General features: G+C 43.2%; 1 protein-coding gene across 1 annotated transcript in view; it reads right to left on the bottom strand.

Moving 5' to 3' along the window:
- Positions 1-14,714: 14,714 nt before the first annotated feature.
- FAM169B (Protein) overlaps positions 14,715-25,016 on the bottom strand; it is a 122,063-nt gene continuing 111,761 nt past the window's right edge. The window contains exons 8-9 of the mRNA XM_064267068.1: positions 20,867-20,958; positions 14,715-19,322 (exon numbers count right to left, since the gene is read on the bottom strand). Coding sequence (XP_064123138.1) covers positions 19,236-19,322; positions 20,867-20,958 — 179 coding nt within the window. The 3' untranslated portion in view covers positions 14,715-19,235. The remainder of the gene's footprint in view (positions 19,323-20,866; positions 20,959-25,016) is intronic.

Here is a 25,016-nt window from a genome sequence, read left to right as displayed (position 1 = left end):
TCACTCGCTTCAGCAGGGTGACTGACAAGCCCGTGTTCTACCTCAGGGGAGGGTGAGACCAAGATTGGCTCTGTGCCAAGTACAGTAACACAGGTGTCAGCAAAGGAAGCTGAATACATGTCCAGTTAGTGGCTTTGAAGGTTAAGATGCCACACTCAATGGGCAGGGGCCAGAGGGGAATGAAAAAAACTTCTACAGAGACCTGAATATATCCTGCTTGAATTTAGAAACCACCTCAAAAATCAATTTGACGTGTTGAACACTAATGACTGAAGACCAGAGGAGTTGTGGAATGACATCAAGGACATCGTACGTGAAGAAAGACGTCATTAAAAAGAGAAGAAAGAAAGAAAAGACCAAAATGGATATCAGAAGAGACTCTGATACTTGCTCTCACACACCAAGCAGCTAAAGCAAAAGGAAGAAATGATGAAGTAAAAGAACTGAACAAAGATTCCAAAGGGCGGCTCAAGAAGGCAAAGTATTATAATGACAAGTGCAAAGACCCGGAGACAGGAAACCAAAAGGCAAGATCACACTCAGCAGTTCTCAAGCTAAAAGAACTGAAGAAAAAATTCAAGGCTCCCATTGCAATACTGAAGGATTCTATGGGGAAAATATTAAACAATGCTGGAAGCATCAAAAGAAGACAGAAGGAATACACTGTGTCACTGTACCAAAAAGAATTGGTCGACATTCAACCATTTCAGAAGGTAGCATATGATCAAGAACCAATGGTATTGAAGGAAGAAGTCCAAGTTGCACTGAAGGCATTGGCAAAAAACAAGGCTCCAGGAATTGACGGAATACCAATTGAGATGTTTCAACAAACAGATGCAGTGCTGCAGGTGCTCACTCGTCTACGCCAAGAAATTTGGAAGACAGCTACCTGGCCAACCAACTGGAAGAGATCCATACTTATGCCTATTCCCAAGAAAGGTGATCCAAGCAAATGCTGAAATCATCAAACAATATCATTAATATCACATGCAAGTAAAATTTTCCTGAAGATCATTCAAAAGCGACTGCAGCAGTATATTGGCAGGAAAATACCAGAAATGCAAGCCAGGTTCAGAAGAGGACACGGAACCAGGGATATCATTGCTGTTGTCAGATGGAGCCTGGCTGAAAGCAGAGAACACCAGAAAGATGTTCAGCTGTGTTTTATTGACTATGCAAAAGCCTTCAACTGTGTGGATCATAACAAATTATGGATAACGCTACAAAGAATGGGAATTCCAGAACACTTAATTGTGCTCATGAGGAACCTGTACATAGATCAAGAGGCAGTCATTTGAACAGAACAAGAGCATACTGCATGGTTTAAAGTCAGGAAATGTGTGCATCAGGGTTATATCATTTTACCATACCTATTCAATCTGTATGCTAAGCAGATAATCCAAGAAGTTGGACTATATGAAGAAGAAAGGGGCGTCAGGATTGGAGGAAGACTCGTTAACAACATGTATTGTACAGATGACACAACCTTCCTGGCTGAAAGTGAAGAGGACTTGAAGCACTTACTGATGAAGATCAAAGACCACAGCCTCCAGTATATATTACACCTCAACATGAAGAAAATAAAAGTCCTCACAACTGGACCAATAAGCAACATCATGATAAATGGAGAAAAGACTGAAGTTGTCAAGGATTTCATTTCACTTGGATCCACAATCAACACCCATGGAAGTAGCAGTCAGGGAATCAAAAGATGCATTGCATTGGGCAAATCTTCAGCAAAAGACCTTTTAAAGTGTTGAAAAGTAAAGATGTCACCTTGAAGACTAAGGTGAACCTGACCCAAGCCATTTTCAACAGCCTCATATGCATGCGAAAGCTGGACAAGGAATAAGGAAGACCAAAGAAGAACTGACACCTTTGTACGTGGTGTTGGCGAAGAATATTGAATATACCATGGACAGCCAGAAGAACGAACCAATCTGTCTTGGAAGAAGTACAACCAGAATGCTCTTTAGAAGCAAGGATGGTGAGACTACGTCTTACATACTTTAGACATGTTACCAGGAGGGATCAGTTCCTGGAGCAGGACATCATGGTTGGTAGAGGGTCAGCAAAAAGAGGAAGACCCTCAGTGAGATGGACTGACACAGTGGCTACAACAATGGCCTTAAACATAACAATGATTTTGAGAATGGTTCAGTATCAGGCAATGTTTGGTTCTCTTGTACATAGGGTACCTATGAGTCAGAACCAACTTGACGGCACCTAACAACAACATAGACTTGGGGACTCCAGAGCAGGAGATAGGGGTGCCCTGATTCCGACCTTGAGTTCAGGGAGAATGAAAGGCTCCAAAGAGCAGCCAAGCCCTGGAGCACAGTGGAGGACCACGTAGCGGGGGTCAGGCCAGCTGCACAGCAAAGCCTGCTGTCCCCAGCGGGAACAGATGTGTGATTTCCCACGTGGCTGGGAGCAGCGAGGAAGCCAAGAGGGAACTGCAGGCCCCAGCACCATCTCCTGGTTGGGGCCAGGGAAGCATCAGCAGAGGCCAGCATGGCTGCAGACAGGACGCCAGTGAGGAACGTGGGCAGCTCAGCGATCTTGACTGGGCAATGGTCCATGATAGATGTGGGCAGGACAGACACTGTCTCCTCATCAAGGCCACCACATGGGCAAGCCCATAGCTGAGAGCTGATCCCAGGAAGAAAGAGGCACCAAAGAAAATCCTGTGTGGAGTGAGGTTAGGTTGGAAGACATCTGGAATCAACTACACAATGTTCTGTGCCATCAGCCAGAAAGGGCACTCATGATAAAGCTCAGTTGTAGCAAATCGAGCTCTAATTTTGCACACCTGAGCATGAACTGTACCAAGACTAAATCAAGTACAATATCACTGCTGCATGTAGCACTGTGCTAGACTAAAGTACTATCCTTGGCACTGGAGTCCCTGGGGGTGCAAATGGATAATGTGCTCAATCACATGGCTGCTAACCAAAAGGCTGGAGGTTTGAGTCCACTCAGAGACACCTCAGAGGAAAGGCCTGGCAATCTACTTCTGAAAAATCAGCCACTGAAAACCCTGTGAATCACAGTTGCACTCTGACACACTTGGGGTCACCATGAGTCGGGGTCGATGCGATGGCAACTGGTGCTAGTATCCTGGGCACTATCCACGGAACCCTCTTAGGAGACTGTGAGACTGGCTTTATAGCTAAGGCCGACGCAAGTGACTTGCCCGACACGAGCTGTCAAAAACACTGGGCCAGCTCTTTGGACTCAAAACGCTGTGTGTCCCCTGTCAAACAGGCCCCAAAGGAGGGACCATGGAAGGGAGCCCTCTCTGCAGGCCTCCTGACCCATCACCAAGAGTTGAGGGACTCTGAACACCACCATCTACACAAGATGCCTGGAGGATGGGGCTGGGGAGTGGGCAAAGAGAACTCTGTCCCTAAAGGGTCAGCTTTTCAGGGGCAGGAACGTGACTGCCTGAGTCAGCTGAGTCAAGGCACCAACACCTAAGATGTAGGATCTCTGGATCACTCTCCAATCCAGGCTTCGGTCCACAGCAAAAAGTGCGTGGGATAAAAATCATCGTTGAAATCACACGTTGTTGATACCTGTTTTCTTCGGCTCAAATGGGGTCTGAAACGTCCAGGAAAGAAGAAGCATAAAATCATTTTAGGGGATGGCCAGAAATGGCTGACAAGGTGAGCACGGTCAAGGAGGTGAGACAGGGCTCCCGAGTTTGGGTTTCTGACACTGAAAGCCCTAGGCCCAGCTCCCGAGTTTGGGTCTCTGACAGCAAAAGCCCTAGGCCCACTGTGAACCTAGCCCTGTGGCCAGCAGCAGCTCCAGGAAGATGGGAGGGGGGTAGGAGAGAGCTGGGGCGCTGCTTGCTGGCTCCCCAGAGACCTCCACAGTCACTGAATCTCAGCACCCACGGGCATCACACCAAAAAGAAAACAAACCGACTGCCACTGAGTCGATTCTGACTCACAGCGACCCAACGAGACAAAGTATAACTGCCCCACAGGTTTTCTAAGGGGCGCCTGGTAGATTGGAACTGCCAAACCCTTGGTTAGCAGCCGAGCTCTTAACCACTGCACGACCAAGGCTCCTCAGGCATCATAGGAGAGGAATAAAAGTTTCTGGAAAGTACAATGTTTCTCAAACTGAGAATTCTATGGAATTTTATTTTCTACATAGAAACAATATGAAATATTTTCTTCATTTCAAAATACAGTGGTAAACTATTAGGTATCCTTTCCTAACTACACAGCTACCTACCCCCGCTTCATCCTCAAATTTTACATGCTTTTTTTTTCTGAGGTAAAATTCACGTATCATTTTAAAGTGAACAATTCAGCAACATTTAGTACATTCACGATGTTGTACAACCACCACCCCTATCAACTTGCAAGGCATTTTTATCAAAAGAAATCCCACACTCGTTGGTGGCCACGTCCCATTCTCCCCTCCCCCGGCCCCTGGTAACTTCCTGTCTCTATAGGTTTGCTTATCCCGGACATTCTTATATAAACAGAATCGTACAATATGTAGTCCTTCGCGTCTGGCTTCTTTCACTCAGCACGTTTTCAAGGTCGATCCATGTCACAGCATGTACCAGAACTTCATTTTTTTGTGTGTCTGAATAACATTCCATCATATGGATAGACCGTATTTTGCACATCCGTTCATCTATTGATGAACATCTCGGTTGTTTCTATCTTTGACTACTGCGAATAGTGCTCCTATGAACATTCGAATTCAAACACCTGTTTTCAATTCTTTCAGTCTGACACACCTTTTTGTGAGAGGTCAGGGGTGCAGAATAACCAGGATAAGGAAAATGAAGGTGTAGCTAAGCAATGCTGTTAACACTAGTTTAACCAGAAAAGTATGTAACTTCCACCAAATAGCCAAACACTAGAATCAATCCAAGTATCCATCGACTAATGAATGAATAAACAAAATGTGGTTTCCTCACAGTGAAACATCATGCAGCAATAAAAACAACATACTGATACATGCTACTACTTGGATGAACCTTGTTGCATTTAAGTTGTATTCCTTACAGTATTTCTTTATTATCTTATGTGAATGTAATTTATGCTGACTTTCATAGCTCCTTTACAATTACACGTAACTGATTATTCTACCACCTGTCAGTTTGTCATACTCTGGTGACTTGCATGTTGCTGTGATGCATCACAGGTATGCCATCAGTATTTCAAATACCAGCAGGTAGTGATTATCTGGACAGGTTTCAACGGAGCTTCCATCCTCCCGACCTTGGGGAAGGAAAAAAATTGCAATTGGAGGAAAAGATAATTTGCTAGATCCACTAACCGGGGGAGCTCAGGACAGAAGTGACTCCTGTCCAAGCATAAACCGTCCATGGACTTTGAGCACCTTTCCCTTCTGCATGGACCTGTGTGGGCCTATTTCGGGAGAACAGACCCTTGTTGGCAGACTCCAACCATTTCAGCTGTGCAGTGGAGAGGTGGGTGTTTGATGTTTGAGATAGCTTTGACTATTAAACAAGGTCCTCACCTACCGACATCAGGGACATAAGGACTGGTAGCTCCACTCAGGTCACCCAGCCACCTATGACAGGGGTCCAAAGATAACTGGTGCCTCCCAGTCCTTACAACCAAAAACATTGGGTGCCCATGGTCCGAATGCAGAACCCACCCACCCGCATGCTCTAGGGAACTGGGACACGCTTTCCTCAGAGACACTCAGGGGTCGGTTCTCAGGCCCCTGCTTTGTTCAGAGTGTGACCCCCTGCTGCAATCAGATACCGGTATATACACCAACCACCCATGCCCCTCTAAGACTGTAGGACAGAGCTTGTACCACACACTTGATGATCAGCTAGCTACCTGTAAACCTGGGCTGAATTCATAAAAGAAAACTGAATGGACTCCTACACTGATACACCTGATAACAGCTCTAGCCAGCTGGGGACAGGACGTCAGAGCTCCAAAGGTGAAAATAATCAAGCTAGCTCACTCAAGCAAACTTTTGGTTTGGGTATACCAAAACAAAACAAAGCAAGCAGCTACAACACAGTAAGCACGCATAAGCTAATACAATAACTTATAGATGGCTCGGAGACAACAGTCAATATCAAGTCACATAAAGAAACAGACCACGATCACCTCAACAGGCTCTCAAAACAAAGAATCCAGGGATCTTCTAGATGAAAGTGCATTCCTGGAATTACCAGATGCAGAATACAAAAGTTTAATATACAGAACCCTTCAAGACATCAGGAGGGAAATGAGGCAATATGCAGAACAAGCCAAAGAACACACAGATAAAGCAACTGAAGAAATTAGAAAGATTACTCAGGAACATAATGAAAAGTTTAATAAGCTGGAAAAATCCATAGACAGAGAGCAATCAGAAATTCAGAAGTTTAACAACAAAATTACAGAAGTAGACAACTCAATAGAAAGTCAGAGGAGCAGAATTGAGCAAGTAGAAGCTAGAATTTCTGAACTTGAAGATAAATCACTTTGCACTCATATATTTGAAGAAAAATCAGATAAAGCAATTTAAAAAAATGGTATCTTAAGAATCATGTGGGACTCTATCAAGAGGAATAGCCTACGAGTGATTGGAGTACCAGAACAGGGAGGGATAACAGAAAATACAGAGAGAATTGTGGAAGATTTGTTGGCAGAAAACTTCCCTGATATTGTGAAAGATGAGAAGATATCTATCCAAGATGCTCATCGAACTCCACATAAGGTAGATCTTAAAAGAAAGTCACCAAGACATATTATAATCACACTTGCCAAAACCAAAGATAAAAAGAGAATTATAAGAGCAGCGAGGGATAAATGAAAAGTCACCTACAAAGGACAGCCAATAAGAATAAGCTCGGACTACTCGGCAGAAACCATGCAGGCCAGAAGGCAATGGGATGACATATTTAAAAAACTGAAGGAAAAAAAATGCCTGCCAAGAATCATATATCCAGCAAAACTGTCTCTTAAATATGAAGGTGAAATTAAGACATTTCCAGATAAACACAAGTTTAGGGAATTTGTAAAAACCAAACCAAAACTACAAGAAATACTAAAGGGAGTTCTTTGGTTACAAAATCAATAATATCAGGTATCAACTCAAGACTAGAACACTGGGCAGAGTAATCAGAAAGTACCCCAGACAGGGAAATCCAAAAAACCAAAGCAAGATTATAAAAAAAACAAAAGATCAAAACAGGGTAACAGTGATGTTATTATACAAAAGAAGACAACATTAAAATAATAAACAGGGAGAAACATAATCATACACCTTCCATATGGAGAAGAAGATACGGTGATACAAAGAAATAAAAGTTAGGTATAAATTTAGAAAAATAGGGGTAAATAATAAGGTAACCACAAACAAGACAAACTATCCTACTCATCAAAATAAAACACAAGAAAAAAATAGAGGCTCAGGAGAAACAAAATCAACAACAACAAATATGACGAAAGGATAATACACAATCTACTCAGCACATAAAATTAAGTGAGAAAAAGAAACTGTCAACAACACACAAAAAAAGACATCAAAATGATAGCACTAAATTCATACCTATCCATAATTATCCTGAAGGTAAATGGGCTAAATGCACCAATAAAGGGACAGAGACTGGCAGAATGGATTAAAAAACAAGATCTGTCTATATGCTGCCTACAACAGACACACCTTAGACTTAGAGACACAAACAAACTAAAATTCAAAGGATGGAAAAAATATATCAAGCACACAACAATCAAAAAAGAGCAGGAGTGGCAATATTAATTTCTGACAAAACAAACTTAAAGTTAAATCCATCAGAAAAGGAAGGACATTATATAATGATTAAAGGGACAATACACCAAGAAGATATAACCATATTAAATATTTATGCACCCAATGACAGGGCTGCAAGATACATAAAACAAACTCTAACAGCATTGAAAAGAGAGATAGACAGCTCCACAATAATAGTAGGAGACTTAAACACACCACTTTCGGTGAAGGACAGGACATCCACAAGGAAGCTCAATAAAGACATGGAATATCTAAATGCCACAATCAACCAAATCAACCTCATAGACATATACAGAACAGTCCAACCAACAGCAACCAAGTATATACTTTCATTTCTAGCACACATGGAATATTCTCTAGAATAGACCACATATTAGCTCATAAAGCAAGCCTTAGCAGAATCCAAAACACTGAGATATTACAAAACATCTTCTCTGACCATAAGGCCGTAAAAGTGGAAATCAATAACAGGAAAAGCAGGGAAAAGAAATCAAAAACTTGGAAACCGAACAATACCCTGCTCAAAAAAGATTGGATTATAGAAGACATTAAGGATGGAATAAAGAAATTCAGAGAATCCAATGAGAATAAAAACACATCCTATCAGAACCATTGGGACACAGCAAAAGCGGTGCTCAGAGGCCAGTTTATATCAATAAATGCACACATCCAAAAAGAAGAAAGGGCCAAAATCAAACAATTATCCCTACAACTTGAACAAATAGAAAGAGAGCAACAAAAGAGACCCACAGGCACCAGAAGAAAATAAACAATAAAAATTAGAGCAGAGCTAAATGAAATAGAAAAACAATTGAAAGAATTAACAAGACCAAAAGCTGGTTTTTTGAAAAAATCAACAAAATTGATAAACCACTGGCCAAACTGACAAAAGAAAAACAGGAGAAGAAGCAAATGGCCTGAATAAGAAATGAGATGGGTGATATTACAACAGAGCCAACTGAAATTAAAAGAATCATATCAGATTACTATGAGAAATTGTACTCTAACAAATTTGAAAACCTAGAAGAAATGGATGAATTCCTAGAAACACACTACCTACCTAAACTAACACAAACAGAGGTAGAACAACTAAATAGACCCATAACAAAAGAAGAGATTGAAAAGGTAATCAAAAAACTCTCAACAAAAAAAAAAAAACCCTGGTCCGGATGGCTTCACTGCAGAGTTCTACCAAACTTTCAGAGAAGAGTTAACACCACCACTACTAAAGGTATTTCAGAGCATAGAAAAGGACGGAATACCATACTCATTCTATCAAGCCACCAAAGCCTTGATACCAAAACCTGGTAAAGACATCACAAGAAAAGAAAATTATAGACCTATATCCCTCATGAACATAGATGCAAAAATCCTCAACAAAATTCTAGCCAATAGAATTCAACAACATATCAAAGAAATAATTCACCATGACCAAGTGGGATTCATACCAGGTATGCAGGGATGGTTCAACATTAGAAAAACAATTAATGTAATCCATCACATAAATAAAACAAAAGAATCACATGATTTTATCAATTGATGCAGAAAAGGCATTTGACAAAGTCCAACGCCCATTCATGATAAAAACTCTCAGCAAAATAGGAATAGAAGGAAAATTCCTCAACATAATAAAGGGCATTTATACAAAGCCAACAGCCAACATCACCCTAAATGGAGAGAGTCTGAAAACATTCCCATTGAGATCGGGAACCAGACAAGGATGCCCTTTGTCACTGCTCTTATTCAACACTGTGTTGGAGGTCCTAGCCAGAGCAATTAGGCTAGATAGAGAAATAAAGGGCATCCAGATTCACAAGGAAGAAGTAAAAGTATCTCTATTTGCAGATGCCATGATCTTATACACAGAAAACCCTAAGGAATCCTCCAGAAAACTACTGAAACTAATAGAAGAGTTCAGCAGAGTATCGGGATACAAGATAAACATACAAAAATCAGCTGGATTCCTCTACACCAACAAAAAGAACGTCGAAGAGGAAATCATCAAATCAATGCCATTTACAGTAGCCCCCAAGAAGATAAAATACTTAGGAATAAATCTGACCAGAGATGTAAAAGACTTATACAAAGAAAACTACAGTACACTTCTGCAAGAAACCAAAAGAGACTTACATAAGTGGAAGAACATACCTTGCTCGTGGATAGGAAGACTTAACATTATAAAAATGTCTATTCTACCAAAAGCGATCTATACATTTAATGCACTTCCGATCCAAATCCCAAAAACATTCTTTAATGAGATGGGGAAACAAATCACCCACTTCATACGGAAGGGAAAGAGGTCCGGATAAATGAGGCATTACTGAAAAAGAAGAACAAAGTGGGAGGCCTTACTTTACCTGAGTTTAGAACCTACTATACCACCACAGTAGTCAAAACAGCCTGGTACTGGTACAACAACAGATACATGGACCAATGGAATAGAATTGAGAATCCAGACATAAATCCATCCACATATGAGCAGTCGATATTTGACAAAGGTCCCAAAACAGTTAAATTGGGAAAAGACAGTCTTTTTAACAAATGGTGCTGGCATAACTGGATATCCATCTGCAAAAAAATGAAACAAGACCGATACCTCACACCATGCACAAAAACTAACTCAAAATGGATCAAAGACCTAAGTATAAAATCTAAAAAGATAAAGATCATTGAAGAAAAAATAGGGACAATGTTAGGAGCCCTAATACATGGCATAAACGGTATAGAAAACATTATTAAGAATGCAGAAGAAAAACTAGATAACTGGGAGCTCCTAAAAATCAAACACCTATGCTCATCCAAAGACTTCACCAAAAGAGCAAAAAGACTACCTACAGACTGGGAAAAAGTTTTTAGCTATGACATTTCTGATCAGTGCCTGATCTCTAAAATCTACATGATAGTGCGAAAACTCAACTACAAAATGGCAAATAACCCAATTAAAAAATAGGCAAAAGATATGAATAGACATTTCACTAAAGAAGACATTCAGGTTGCTAACAGATACGCGAGGAAATGTTCACAATCATTAGCCATTAGAGAAATGCAGATCAAAACTACAATGAGATTTCATCTCACTCCAACAAGGCTGGCATTAATCCAAAAAACACAAAATAATAAATGCTGGAGAGGCTGTGGAGAGACTGGAACACTTACACACTGTTGGCGGGAATGTCAAATGGTACAACCACTTTGGAAATCAATTTGGCACTTCCTTAAAAAGCTAGAAACAGAGCTACCATATGACCCAGTAATCCCGCTCCTCAGAATATATCCTAGAGAAATAAGAGCCTTTACACAAACAGATATATGCACACCCATGTTTATTGCAGCACTGTTTACAATAGCAAAAAGATGGAAGCAACCAAAGTGCCCATCAATGGATGAATGGATAAATACATTATGGTATATTCACACAATGGATTACTATGCATCGATAAAGAACAGTGAAGAATCTGTGAAACATTTCAATAACATGGAGGAACCTGGAAGGCATTATGCTGAGTGAAATTAGTCAGTTGCAAAAGGACAAATATTGTATAAGACCATTATTATAAGAACTTGAGTAATAGTTTAAATTTAGAAGAAAACATTCTTTTGCGGTTACGAGAGGGGGGAGGGAGGGAGGGTGGGGAAAGGGTATTCACTAATTAGATAGTAGATAAGAACTACTTTAGGTGAAGGGAAAGACAGCACACAATACAGGGGAGGTCAGCACAACCAGACTAAACCAAAAGCAGTTTCCTGAATAAACTGAATGCTTCAAAGGCCAGTGTAGCAGAGGCAAGGGTTTGGGGATCATGGTTTCAGGGGACATCTAAGTCAACTGGCATAATAAAATCTATTAAGAAAAAAAAAGTGAAAACACAATATTGGGGAAGTCAGCACAACTTGATCAAGGCAAAGTCATGGAAGCTTCCTAGACACCTCCAAACACCTGGAGGGACCAAGTTACTGGGGCTAAGGGCTGGGGACTACAGTCTCAGGGGACATCTAAGTCAATTGGCATAACACAGTTCATAAAGATAATGTTCTATATCCTACTTTGGAGAGTTGCATCTAGGGTCTTAAAAGCTTGTGAGCAGCCATCTAAGATACATCTATTGGTGTTGTCCCATCTGGAGCAAAGGAAAATGAAGAAAGCCAAAGAAACAAGGAAAATATTATTTCAAAGGACTAATGGACCCCATGAAATACAGCCTCCACCAGCCTGATCCCAGAAGAACTAGATGGTGCCCGGCTACCACCATCAACCTCTCTGACAGGGATCACAATAGAGGGTCCCGAACAGAGCAGAAGGAAAATGTAGAACAAAATTCAAATTCCAAAAAAAAATACCAGACTTATTGGTCTGACAGAGACTGGGGGAACCCCTGAGATCATGGCCTCTGGACACTCTGCTGACTCAGAACTGAACCCACTCCTGAAGTCCACCTTTCAGCCAAAGATTAGACAGGCCTCTAAAACAAACAGTAACACGTGAGGAACATGCTTCTTCGATCGAGTATATGAGACCAAATGGGCAACACCTGCCCAAGAGCAACGACAAGAAGGCAGGAAGGGACAGGAAAACTGGACAAATGGACACAGGGAACCCCAGGGTAGAAAGGGGGGAGAGCGCTGACACATCACAGGGATTGCAACCAATGTCACAAAACAATTTGTGTATAAATTTTGAATGAGAAACTAATTTGTGCTGTAAACTTTCACCTAAATTACAATAAAGTTAAAAAAAAAAAAAGGTGAAAAGATAACCCACAGAATGGGAGAAAATATTTGTAAATAATCCTTGAGTGATGCAAAGAGTTAAGCACTCAGCTGCTAACTGGAAGGTTGGCAGTTCAAACCACCCAGAGATGCCTCAGAAGAAAGGCCTGGAGATCTGTTTTCAAAAGGTCACAGCCTTGAAAACCTTATGGAGCACAGTTATACTCTGAGATACAAGGGGTTGCCATGAGTTGGAAGCGACTTGACAGCAGCTGATTTTTTTTTTAATATCTTATAAGGAATTTGTATCCAGAGTGTATAAAGAACTCCTACAACTCAGTAATAAAAAGACAAGATGACTCAATTAAGAAATTAATAAAGAATTTAAACAGACATTTATCTAAAGAAGAGACAAAAATGGCCAATAAGTACACGAGAAGATGCTCAACATCATTACTCATTGTTGTTAGGTGCCGTCGAGTTGGTTCCGACTCATAGCGACCCTATGCACAACAGAATGAAACATTGCCCGGTCCTGAGCCATCCTTACAATCGTTGTTATGCTTGAGCTCGTTGTTGCAGCCACTGTGTCAGTCCACCTCGTTGAGGGTCTTCCTCTTTTCCGCTGACCCTGTACTCTGCCAAGCATGATGTCCTTCTCCAGGGACTGATCTCTCCTGACAACATGTCCAAAGTATGTAAGACGCAGTCTCACCATCCTTGCTTCTAAGGAGCATTCTGGTCGTACTTCTAAGACAGATTTGTTCTTTCTTTTGGCAGTCCATGATATGTTCAATATGCTTCACCAACACCACAATTCAAAGGCGTCAACCCTTCTTCGGTCTTTCTTATTCATTGTCCAGCTTTCATATGCATATGATGTGATTGAAAATACCATGGCTTGGGTCAGGCGCACCTTAGTCTTCGGGGCGACATCTTTGCTCTTCAACACTTCGAAGAGGTCCTTTGCAGCAGATTTGCCCAATGCAATGTGTCTTTTGATTTCTTGACTGCTGCTTCCATGGCTGTTAATTGTGGATCCAAGTAAAATGAAATCCTATCAACTTCAATCTTTTCTCCGTTTATCATGATATTGCTCATTGGTCCAGTTGTGAGGATTTTTGTTTTCTTTATGTTGAGGAGCAAATCAAAAATACAATGAATTCACATATATAATAAAACACATGGGGGCAGAGTTACAGACGCTTCTTAGACATAACCAAACAATTTGTGGGACAGGTTTCCTGAGTGTGAAGGATTAGGACCATAGTCTTGTGGGACATCTTCATCAATTGGCATAATATAGTGCATAAAGTTTATATTTATATTCTACATCCTAACTTGGCGAGTAGTGTCTGGGGTCTTAAAAATTTGAGAGTAGGAAATCTATCTGGCGTTATCTTAAACAGTTAGAAATAGAACTACCATACAACCCAGAAATCCCACTCCTCGGAATATACCCTAGAGAAATAAGAGCCTTCACACAAACAGATATATGCACACCCATGTTTATTGCAGCTGTGTTTACAACAGCAAAAAGCTGGAAGCAACCAAGGTGTCCATCAATGGATGAATGGTTAAATAAATTGTGGTATATTCACACAATGGAATATTACGCATCAATAAAGAACAGTGACGAATCTGTGAAACATTTCATAACATGGAGGAACCTGGAAGGCATTATGCTGAGCGAAATTAGTCAGAGGCAAAAGGACAAGTATTGTATAAGACCACTATTATAAGATCTTGAGAAATAGTATAAACTGAGAAGAACACATACTTCTGTGGTTACGGGGGGGAGGGAGGGAGGGTGGGAGAGGGTTTTTTACTGATTAGTTAGTAGATAAGAACTACTTTAGATGAAGGGAAGGACAATACTCAATACATGGAAGGCCAGCTCAACTGGACTGAACCAAAAGCAAAGAAGTTTCCGGAATAAAATGAATGCTTCAAAGGTCAGCGGAGCAAGAGCAGGGGTTTGGAGACCATGGTTTAAGGAGACTTCTAAGTCAATTGGCAAAATCTATTATGAAAACATTCTGCATCCCACTTTGAAATGTGGCGTCTGGGGTCTTAAATGCTAATAAGCAGCCATTTAAGATGCATCAATTGGTCCCAACCCACCTGGATCAAAGGAGAATGAAGAACACCAAGGTCACACGATAACTATGAGCCCAAGAGACAGAAAGGGCCACATGAACCAGAGACTTACATCATCCCGAGACCAGAAGAACTAGTTGGTGCCCGGCCACAACCGATGACTGCCCTGACAGGGAGCGCGACAGAGAACCCCTGAGGGAGCAGGAGATCAGTGGGATGCAGACCCCAAATTCTCACAAAAAGACCATACTTAATGGTCTGAAGGAGAATAGAGGAATCCCGGCAGTCACGGTCCCCAAACCTTCTGTTGACCCAGGACAGGAACCATTCCCAAAGACAACTCATCAGACGTGGAAGGGACTGGACAGTGGGTAGGAGAGAGATGCTGATGAAGAGTGAGCTATTTGTATCAGGTGGGCAGTTGAGACTGTGTTGGTATCTCCTGTCTGGAGGGGGGATGGGAGGGTAGAGAAGGTTGGAAGCTGGCAAAATTGTCACGAAAGGAGAGACTGGAAGGACTGACTCATTAGGGGGAGAGAAAGTGGGAGTATGGAGTAAGGTGTATATAAACTTATATGTGACAGACTGACTTGATTTGTAAACATTCACTTGAACCTCAATAAAAATTAATAAAAAAAAAAAACTTGAGAGCAGCCATTTAAGATACAACTGTTAGTCTAGACTCATCCAGGACAAAAGAGAAAGAAGGAAACCAAAGACTCAGAGAAGAAACTAGTCTACAGGACTAGCAATCTACACAAACCATGGCCTTGTCTACCCTGAGACCAGAACTAGATAATGACTATTGCCCTGAGACGCTCTTTAGACCTTGAACTGAAACCAACCCCTGAGGTCACCTTGTAGCTAAATAACAGATTGGCTCACAAAATAAAGAATATCACCCAAAGGTACTGCGCTCCTTTAAAAAATTATGTATATAAGACCAAATGATCAACAATTACTATAAAACAAAGATAAGAATGTAAGAGGGCAGGAAAACTAGATTAATGGAAATGGAAGAACCAGAAGGGAAATAATGAGAATGTTTACGAATTGTGAAGAATGTAACCAATATCACCTTCACAGAAAACACAATAAAATACTATTTAAAAACACATACACAATGAGGTATCACCTCACACCCACTAGAATGGCTATAACCAGAAAGAGAGACAATAACAAATGTTATCTGGTATGGGCAGAAATTAGAACCCTCATACGTTGCTAGAAGGAATGTAAAACGGTACATTCGCTTTGTAAAATAATTTAACATTTTCTCAAAATGTTAAGCACAGAGTTACCACATATCATGGATTGAATAGTGTCCCCCCAAAGCATGTATCAACTTGGTTAGGCCATGATTCCCAGTATTGTGTGATTGTCCTCCATTTTGTGATTGCAATTTTATGTTAAAGACGATTAGGGTGGGATTGTAACACCTTTACCCAGGTCACACCCCTGATCTAATGCAAAGGGAATTTCCCTGGGGCGGGGCCTGCACCACCTTTTCTCTCTCAAGAGATAAAAAGGAAAATGGACCTCATACCACCAAGAAAGCAGCGCCTGGTGCACAGCATGGAAACCCTGGTGGCGTAGTGGTTAAGTGCTACGGCTGCTAACCAAGATGTCGGCAATTCAAATCCAGCAGGCACTCCTTGGAAACTCTATGGGGCAGTTCTACTCTGTCCTGTAGGGTCGCTATGAGTTGGAATCGACTCGACGGCAACGGTTTTTGGAGCACAGCGTATCCTTTGGGCCTGAGGTTCCTGCCCTGAGATGCTCCCAGACCAAGCGAAGACTGATGACAAGGGCCTTCTTCCAGCTCCAACAGAGAGAGAAAGGCTTCCCCTGAAGCTGACGCCCTGAATTCGGACTTCTAGCCTACTAGACTGTGAGAGAATAAACTTCTCTTTGTTAAGGCCATCCACTTGTGCTATTTCTGTTACAGCAGCACCAGATGACTAAGAAATCACACAACCCAGAAATTCCACTCCTAGGTATACGAACAAAAGAAATGAAAACATAGGTCCTCACAAAAACTTGTGCACAGATGTTCATAGCAGTGTTATTACTAATAGGCAAAAACCAGCATCAATCCAAGTATCCACTAACTAAACAAAATGTGTTTTCCATACAATGGAATATTACTGAGTCATAAAAAAGGAAAGTAGTCCTGATACATGCTGCAACATGAATGAACCTTTGAAAACATCATGCTGAGTGAAAGAAGCCAAATGCAAAAGACCACATATCACATGATTTCATTTCTATGGCATGTCCAGAATATGCAAATCCATAGAGACAGAAAGTAAATTACCGGTTGCCAGGGGCGAGAGGAAGGGAGTGGCTGCTAATGGGTACAGAGTTTCTTTGGGGGTATTGATTGCGATAATGGTTGGATACTTTGAAAATATACTAAAAGCCATTAAATTATATACTTTAAATGGATAAGTTTTAAGGTTTGTAAATTTCATCTCGATAGAGTTATTAAAAATCGAATAGGCAAGAACATAGAGGAACTAAATAATAAACAAAACTGATTTAATGAAGTGACACATACACACACATGAACACACACCTCACCCCCCATTCCCTGTCACATTGCATGGAAGGGTGCCCTGAACACAGCCTCAGACCCGACACAGGGTGTGCTATTGCTGGAGGAGGGCTTGCTCTGAGCTCCGGACTATTTCCTTCGGACTCTGAGTGGTTGGTTTTTATGCCCTGGCCGAGCTTCCACCAGCACATCAGGCTTTCTTCCTTGGGAGGACTTTTTTATTGAGCATTACCTTCATCAAACCTGAGATACTTTCATCAGTTAATTTTCATGTAAAGACAAAGGACCAACTATTCATCTCAAATAGTACAACGTTCACAGTGCACACCTACGTTACGTGCTAAAAGTCACGTCTGACATGATACTCAGAGCACCCTCTCAGCTGCAGACGTCAGTCCCCCTCTGCCTCCTTCACAGCCCACCCACATGCACAGGGGGACTGCGTGACTTCACCACATGGAGCTCTCTAATTGTATTTCTATCGAACTGGACACTTCCCTTTTTGTAATGGATGGAAATGAGACAAAAACTCCAGTGGAACACTCCAGAAGAAGCCCCTCCAGAGAGAACAGTTTCCCTGAGGCCAGCAACCACACCTTACTTATCTATCCCCAGTGCCCAGCACAGAGTGAGTGAACAGTGGATGAGGAAAAGTTGGGGAGATGAATAGATGGATGGGGAAATAAACAGATAGGAAGATGGACAGATGTGGATGGATGGATGGATGGATGGATGGATGGATGGATGGATGGATGGATGGATGGATGGATGGATGGATGGATGGATGGATGGATGGATGCTGGATGGATGAATGAGTAAAGAGATGGGGGGATGGATAGATACATGGATAGGAGAGAGGGAGAGAGTTGCCTGTCTCAAGAGATCTGAACAGTTTTCTCGAGGAATAATTTTTCTGAACACTAGTGAGGCTGGGCCCAATTCCAGAGAAAGCACCACCCCTTGTTTGGAGGTGGGGAACACTCCAACTCCTTACACAAAGCAGTGTGAGCTCTACCTCAGCACTGAGGGAGATAAGCCTTGCCTGTCAACAATGGGGCTGGAGTGCAGGATCTTTGTCTTTTCAGCTCTACATTCCCAGAGGCAGCGCCAAGCATAGCTCTGTATGTATCTGAGAAGGGGTAGACCAGATGTCGCATTCAAGGCATGCTATGGTTTTTACTTACATTTATTAGCATAAGCTTTTCCACTCATGGCCACCAATATGCTAGAAGGACCACCAACCAAATTCGCATCCAGTGACTTCCCATCTAAATTAGGTGATGGCTGAGATCCTAGAGCCAGCCTGGAGCACACACTGAGTGCTTCCTACATACCAGGTCAGAGGAGTGTGAGGCACACTTGGGGCTCCATCCGGCCCTGACCCTCGGGAAGCTCCCGTCAGAGTCTGAGGCTAGCTGGAGCTTGCTGGTCAAGGAAAGTGTCCCCACAGACACCTCTCTGGTGCCTGTGCTATCACAGTTATACAGGGTTGGCTTGTGCCACCCTGAAACGGGATTCCCTGGTCAAATGAAAGAGGCGTGGTGCTTCTCTCCGCACTTACTTATACAAAGGAAAGAGATATATTTAGAATGACATTCGCGTAGTCCCAGTGCAGTGTTCGTGGATTTATCCTAAGTAATAGAAGCCATATGAGCTTTAATGAAGGAGCTTCTGAAGCCTGTTGGAACTGCCAACGATCAGCTCTGGAGCATAATTGCTTACACCTGTATAGCTCTCTGTGCTTAACAAAGCACTTTCTCAGGCGTTCTCTTACCTGAGCTCACACAAAAGCAGGTGAGGTGACACAGCCTGTGTGGTCACTGTCTCCTCACAGATCACAAAGAAGGCACAGCAAGGATGTGAGGCTGGTTCACAGTCACAAAGTGAGGGTGACAGAGGTGGCCCCCAAGCCTGACACCCTAGAGCTCAGGACAGGCCTCCCAACACAGCCCAGATCTCCCCCTGGAGGACTAAGAGCTGGACTGTATGCACTCCCACCCCATCTCTCCCACTGGCTCAGCCTCCTCTGCTGTCCTCTTGGCCTCCTTTCTCCCCAGCTATGCCTGACAGGGCCCCTGGCAGGCCTCCGTGGGCCTCACAGGCCCTGCCTCCCCTCTTCCTTCTTCGCTCCACCATCTTGGTCATTCTTCGTGTTTTCCATTTCTTCTCCAAGAATCCTCCCCTGAAGTCAAAAAAGAATCAGGAAAGCATTCCAATTACATGTGGTCACAGGAAGCCCTCAGCCCAGGGTTCAATGTTCACATCCCACGGGATGCCCAGCCTGTCCCTGTATGGTGTGCTGAGATTCAAAGTGGGAGCCAGGGTCACACACCCCAGGGTCCGGGGGAAACCACACTCTGTACATAAGGAGCTCCCGACACATATTTGCTAGCGGACCCGAAGGGCAGCCAAGCCCAGGGAGATCTAGAAAGAGCAAGGCAAGGAAGCACCACTTTGACTATCGGTCTATTAGCCTTGAAGGCATAGATTTCCCTAGGCATGCACCCATGGGCTTTGCGTTACAAGGGACACCAGACATCTCCTGCTTCCTGTAACAGCCTTCGAGGCTTAAGAGGAAAGTGAGTAGTTGGTGGAAGAGGGAAAGTTTGACAGCTCTCTATTCAATGGTCTAGGAGGGTCTGGCTGGAGTTAGCCCATCTTCCCACTGTGAACCAAAGAAAATGAACATTCTCCTCTGCCAGAGGGATAGGGCCAAGGTCAGACGCCGAGGGAAAGCAGACGCCGTTGAGCCGATTCTGACCCATGGCATCAGAGTAGAACTGTGCTCCATAGGGTTTTCGATGGCTGTTTTTTCAGAAGTGGATCTCCAAGGCTTTCTTCTGCAGCACTTCTCAGTGGATTTGAATTTCCAGCCTTTTGGTTAGCAGCTGAGCATGTTAAATGTTTGCGCCACCCAGGGATTCCTCAGACACCAAGATTTTTGAAACCAGCCGGCACTGACTGGTACATTTATGCCTCTGATGTTGAATCTTTTATTCCAGAACATTCTACCTCACAAAACAAGCAGCATTCCCCGTGATGTGCAGTTGTTAAGTGTTGGGGTCTAAAATGATTATTGACCCTTTTGGGGTCCTGGCCCTCTGTGTCAGAGAAGTGTTATCATCATGGTTACCATGTGCCGGGAAGTGCCTGGGTGGGCTCCAGAGAAGCTCTTGTAGATTCAGACCATGTGAAAATCTTATAAAGTACTGAGTGGTAACACACCACGGGGAAATACTCAGTAACCATCCTTCCCCACAACTCCACTCTACAATCACTCTGGATTATAGGACAGCCTATTGCCATCCTCCATTTTCTAGCAATCTGGGCTTGAGGGGCAGGGGAGGGGAGGAAAGACAAATTTGTCTTGCTTTTGTTTCACTTGGAAGATTCTGGTCCACTGCAGAATTTGAAATTCGGATTTTTCAATACTTCCTCAAGGATGCAAGGTTACGACAGCTGACTTCCATGTGGCCTGTCTCGTCTTGGCTTAGTCTGAGCTTGTCTAGCTTACAGGAGAGGGCCATGAAAAGTCTGATCACGATGGCCTTTCCTCATGCCGACAGAAGACAAAGAGATTAGGAGCACAAATTGGCAGCCCATGAATGTGCCCACAGCCGCATTGTTTACAAAGCTGCGGGTCTAGACCCCCGCTTCTCTGAACAAGGACAGCGTGATTACTAAGACAGAAAAGCAGCTCGTGAAACGACAAACTCATCACCGCACCTTGCTGCCTTCTCCATCACCAGGTAGTCCGGGTCCATCGTCCTGAGAGCTCCGCCCACCGTCGCTCCCGTCCTCTGAGTGACCTGGCTGTGCTGCCCTCCCCCAGTGAGAGAGCAAGGTTAGCAAAGGGGTGGCTCCCAGAGGGAGGGGACGGGTTCGTTAACATGAGGGCGTTTATCACCAGACCCAACTCCACTGTCTCCTCCTGCACTAGGACATCTACCACAATGCCCTCCCATTTCTGCTCCGGCGTTTCTGAGCTGGGGTTCTGATCTGATTGTCTGATCATCCTGGCATTTAATGGGGTCAGTCTCTAGTTCCAGAACTAGGCTGTCCTCTTTGCTCGTCGGTTGGTGTTCTTAATCCATCAGAGACCTCCCTCCCCCTCCTACCGAATTAGTACCACCTTGGAAAGGGATGGCTTTCCCGTCCTACGTGCCCCTGACCACCCCACCCCCAAAATACAGGTGGGGACAGGTGTCTGTGTACTTGTGTGTGCACGTGTGCCTTGTGTACTTATGTGTCATATGTGTGCTCATGCGTGCGCACAAATGCAGAGGGGGATTTCAGATTCCTAGAGAAAAGCACGCACGTTTTTCTGTTAGAGCTGAAAATATAAATGTAACACTTTTTTAGTTTTAATAAAGAAAAATGTCTTCTATATAATTAACTTCCATTTTGAAGTTTATTTGCAAAATCATATAAATTAGCTAGACCCTTGGTTTGGCAACATCTAATGGTAAGCACTTACAAATATTGGCACATGGTAGATCTCTCCGACAGGTAAAATTTTTATACGACACAGCAGTGGATGCCCGTGCCCTTTTCTTCACAAGGATGTAAATTCGTAAATGAGCTCAGAGACTTGGTGAGCCTTGTTCACCACTGTGAACACCACAGAAGTGCCACACACAGCGCATGCTCCAATAACAATTATCAGATGAATGAATGAATGAACAAATAAATTAGTGAATGAGTGAATGCAGTAGGTAAGCCACTATCAATTTTCCCACCTTCCCTAATGTGTGAAACTATATATTTATGTGTTATGGACTGACACATGCTAAAACTATCAAAGGCTTATCTGTATTTTATTCGTAACCAATGAAGGGTCAGTAAAATTTAAAAGTGAATGAGCTAATCTGGAGGCACAAGTATCTGAGAACCAATCACACAAGTAGGAAGAAAGTAAACACCCACGTTACCATCCAGGGATGCAGTAGACCATGATGACCACTAGAGGGAGCCCCACAACCTTTCAAAGAGCAGCATTAGCCCAAAAACCAGGGCTTCAAACCAGTTCTTCCTGGTTCAGTCATGGCAGAGGAAGTGCAAACAGAACGGGCCTGAATTTTTAAAATTTGGGTGAACCGACAGGATAACCAGAATGGGAATAATTACAGGTCAAAGCCCTGCTAGAAACCTAATTTCCCTCTTAGAAAACAAGGGCAGCATATGCGTTGCATCGCAACCAAATCTCTTGCCTGTCCTATTTTGAGTGGAGTTGGGAAGAGACATACCTGTTCAAAGATGGCAGCCAACTGCGCTGCTTTGATTGTGTGCCACTCTCCGCAGCCTGCCAATAATCCAATCAGGCTCCTGAAAGGGTTCACTATGCCCTCCCGAGTCTGCCATTCCGGCGCTTGACCCATAATTTTTCCCGTTCTGCTTATCATTCCAGATCACTCACACTGTAAAAATTTAGGTCTTTTCCAGTTTTGCTTTGTTGGCCATGGCTGAACCAGCTCAAACTGGTTCGAAGCTCTGCCAAAGACACATCCAATATGGTGGTGTGCTCTGGGCACTTCCCAGCATATAGCACCACTGTAAAATTGTTCTTGCTCCAACCCACCAGAACAAGCTGAAGCAAGGTTAGGACTGCTGTTAGCTAAGCACCTGACTGTTTTAAAAAATGGTTCCACCTCTCCATCTCAAATTTTTCACATTTATGTCTGGTCCATCTGGTCTTAAAAATTAAATGTAAATGGAAGAAGTGTGTTCTCTGTGGATGACAATGAAATCTATTAAAAATCTACCCAAAAAGAAATCCCAACTGTGACCTCTGTAAATGAGAAGGAAATAAGTTGTTTTTTTTTTTTAAATACTGTGCAGTTATTTACTGCCCCCATCAACATTTTTGCAAAAGAACATTTCACTGTTGGCCTATTCAATTTCATCTTCCCCAGTAAAGAAACTGGAAGCACGTGCTAGCTGGCTGGAAAACCACGTCAGGCGGAATTATGATTCCATCGCTCAGGTTGCAAAAGCTTCACGGGCAACTGAGTGTAGGAAGAAGAGAAACTTCCCACAAACTGCTTCTCTCAAATGGCCTGAATAACCGTGTAAGTATTTCCAGGACCATTGTAAGCCACAGATGTTATCAACAGCCAGGATCAGGCCAACTTGAAAAGATCTAGTCCACAAATGACACTGCCTTAAGAATAAGTTTCCAAAACGTTTGAAAGGAGAGCAGGCCAGTTTCCCTTGGAAATGCTATAAAATGCCCAGGCCTTAACAGCCTGAGCTTAGACTGTGAAAAGTGAGCTGCAGCTCTGGGCTCATTTACACTTCTCTTTCTGCAGCACCTGAGATCATAGGCAACCTCTAAGACATCAGTCAGAAATTAAGGGACAGAGATAGAACCTGAAAAACAGAAAAATTCAAGATAGCAACTCTAAGAATACCTGCCTAATTAAAGAGGAAGATTAAATTAAGTAGCCTAGTAAGGGCATTGGTGGCTCAGAATTCTTGCCTACCATGTTGTAGACCAAGGTTCAATTCCCAGCCAATACGCCTCACGTGCAGCCACCACCTGTCTGTCAGTGGAGGCTTGCATGTTGCTGTGATACTAAACAGGTTCCAATGGTGCTTCCAGACTAAAACAGACTAGGAAGAAAGGCCTGGCAATCCACTTACAAAAATCAGCGGATGAAAACCCTATGGATCACAACAGTCTGATCCTGTTGTGCATGGGGTCCCCATGAGTCAGGGGCCAGTTCCATGGCAGCTAACACCAACAACAGTGTTGCCTTCCAGGGGAGAGGTTCGAGAATCTTCATTGTTTGGTGACCTGTGGGAAGTTCTAATCCGCTAAAACTTGCTGATTTCCATAGAGAAACAGATAAGAAACTGGGAAACCACAGAGCACTGGGGCTAGTCTGCGGTTGTACTCACAGCCCCCGCTCCCGAAATTGGCGAAAAACCTGAAATCTCAGCATTAACTGACACAGTCCCTACAAGATGAAGGTGGTTGGCTGAAAACCTTCCTGAGTGATTTAAAATCCTGACTGTGGGTGCTGGGGGAGACAGAAGGTGTGGGTGAAGCTGGAACCAGACCTGATGTACAAAGGCAGTGAAAAGGCCAGAACTTCAATTTTATTTTTTTTAACTAGAGGGTTTTAGTAATCTAATTATATCCTAACTATAACAATGCCCCTTCTTTCTTCAAAGGACTCAAGCATGCTTCTGGAACATTCTCTGTAAATGTCCCCTCATCTTGCAGTTTTAAAGTCAGCGGTGGAGAATCTCAGAGCCAGTTAAAGTGACAGGTCTGGTGTCTGATTTGCAGCTCAGTTCCCTCCAACCAGGCTACACCACACCAACTCCTAGCTCTTGAAATAACCCCCAGTGGAATTTTCTCTGTAGGAAATGGTCTCCCCAATTATGCGAGAATGCCCTCGCCCTGCTCACCTCCTCCAGCCTGTGCCATTTCACATTCTGATGGGCAGTCCATTTTCTTTTTCCACTCTCAGCCAGGGAACCGCAATGTCCAGGCATGGACACAGGATGTATGGGAGGCTGTTTGTGAAGCATCTCTAACCCACCCCACACCGCTGGTCTGCAGTCAGCCCGGTGAAGAGCCAAGGGGACCGCTTCCCTTACTTCCAGCTCACGATGCCACAGGGCAAGTCATTTAACAGCCTCATTAGGGGCCCAGTAGCAGCCTCACCACAGCCCCCTTCCCGGGTACCCAGTCACCCCATTAGTACCTGTAAAGGTCCATCAAGCCCTTCCAGCTGAAAGGCAGCACAGAGGTAAAACTTGTCCCTATTATCATCCATAAGCTCTAAGGCACTCTTCCTGTCACCACCTGAAGGTAAAGCCGCTGCCCACGTGGAGAGAAAACCCAGCACCTTGGCGGCCCATCAGC

Source organism: Loxodonta africana, chromosome 13 (genome assembly GCF_030014295.1).
Source record: "Loxodonta africana isolate mLoxAfr1 chromosome 13, mLoxAfr1.hap2, whole genome shotgun sequence".
NCBI classification, from domain to species: Eukaryota; Metazoa; Chordata; class Mammalia; order Proboscidea; family Elephantidae; genus Loxodonta; species Loxodonta africana.
Note: the sequence above shows the minus strand (reverse complement) of the source record. Positions and strands in the feature narration are given on the sequence as shown.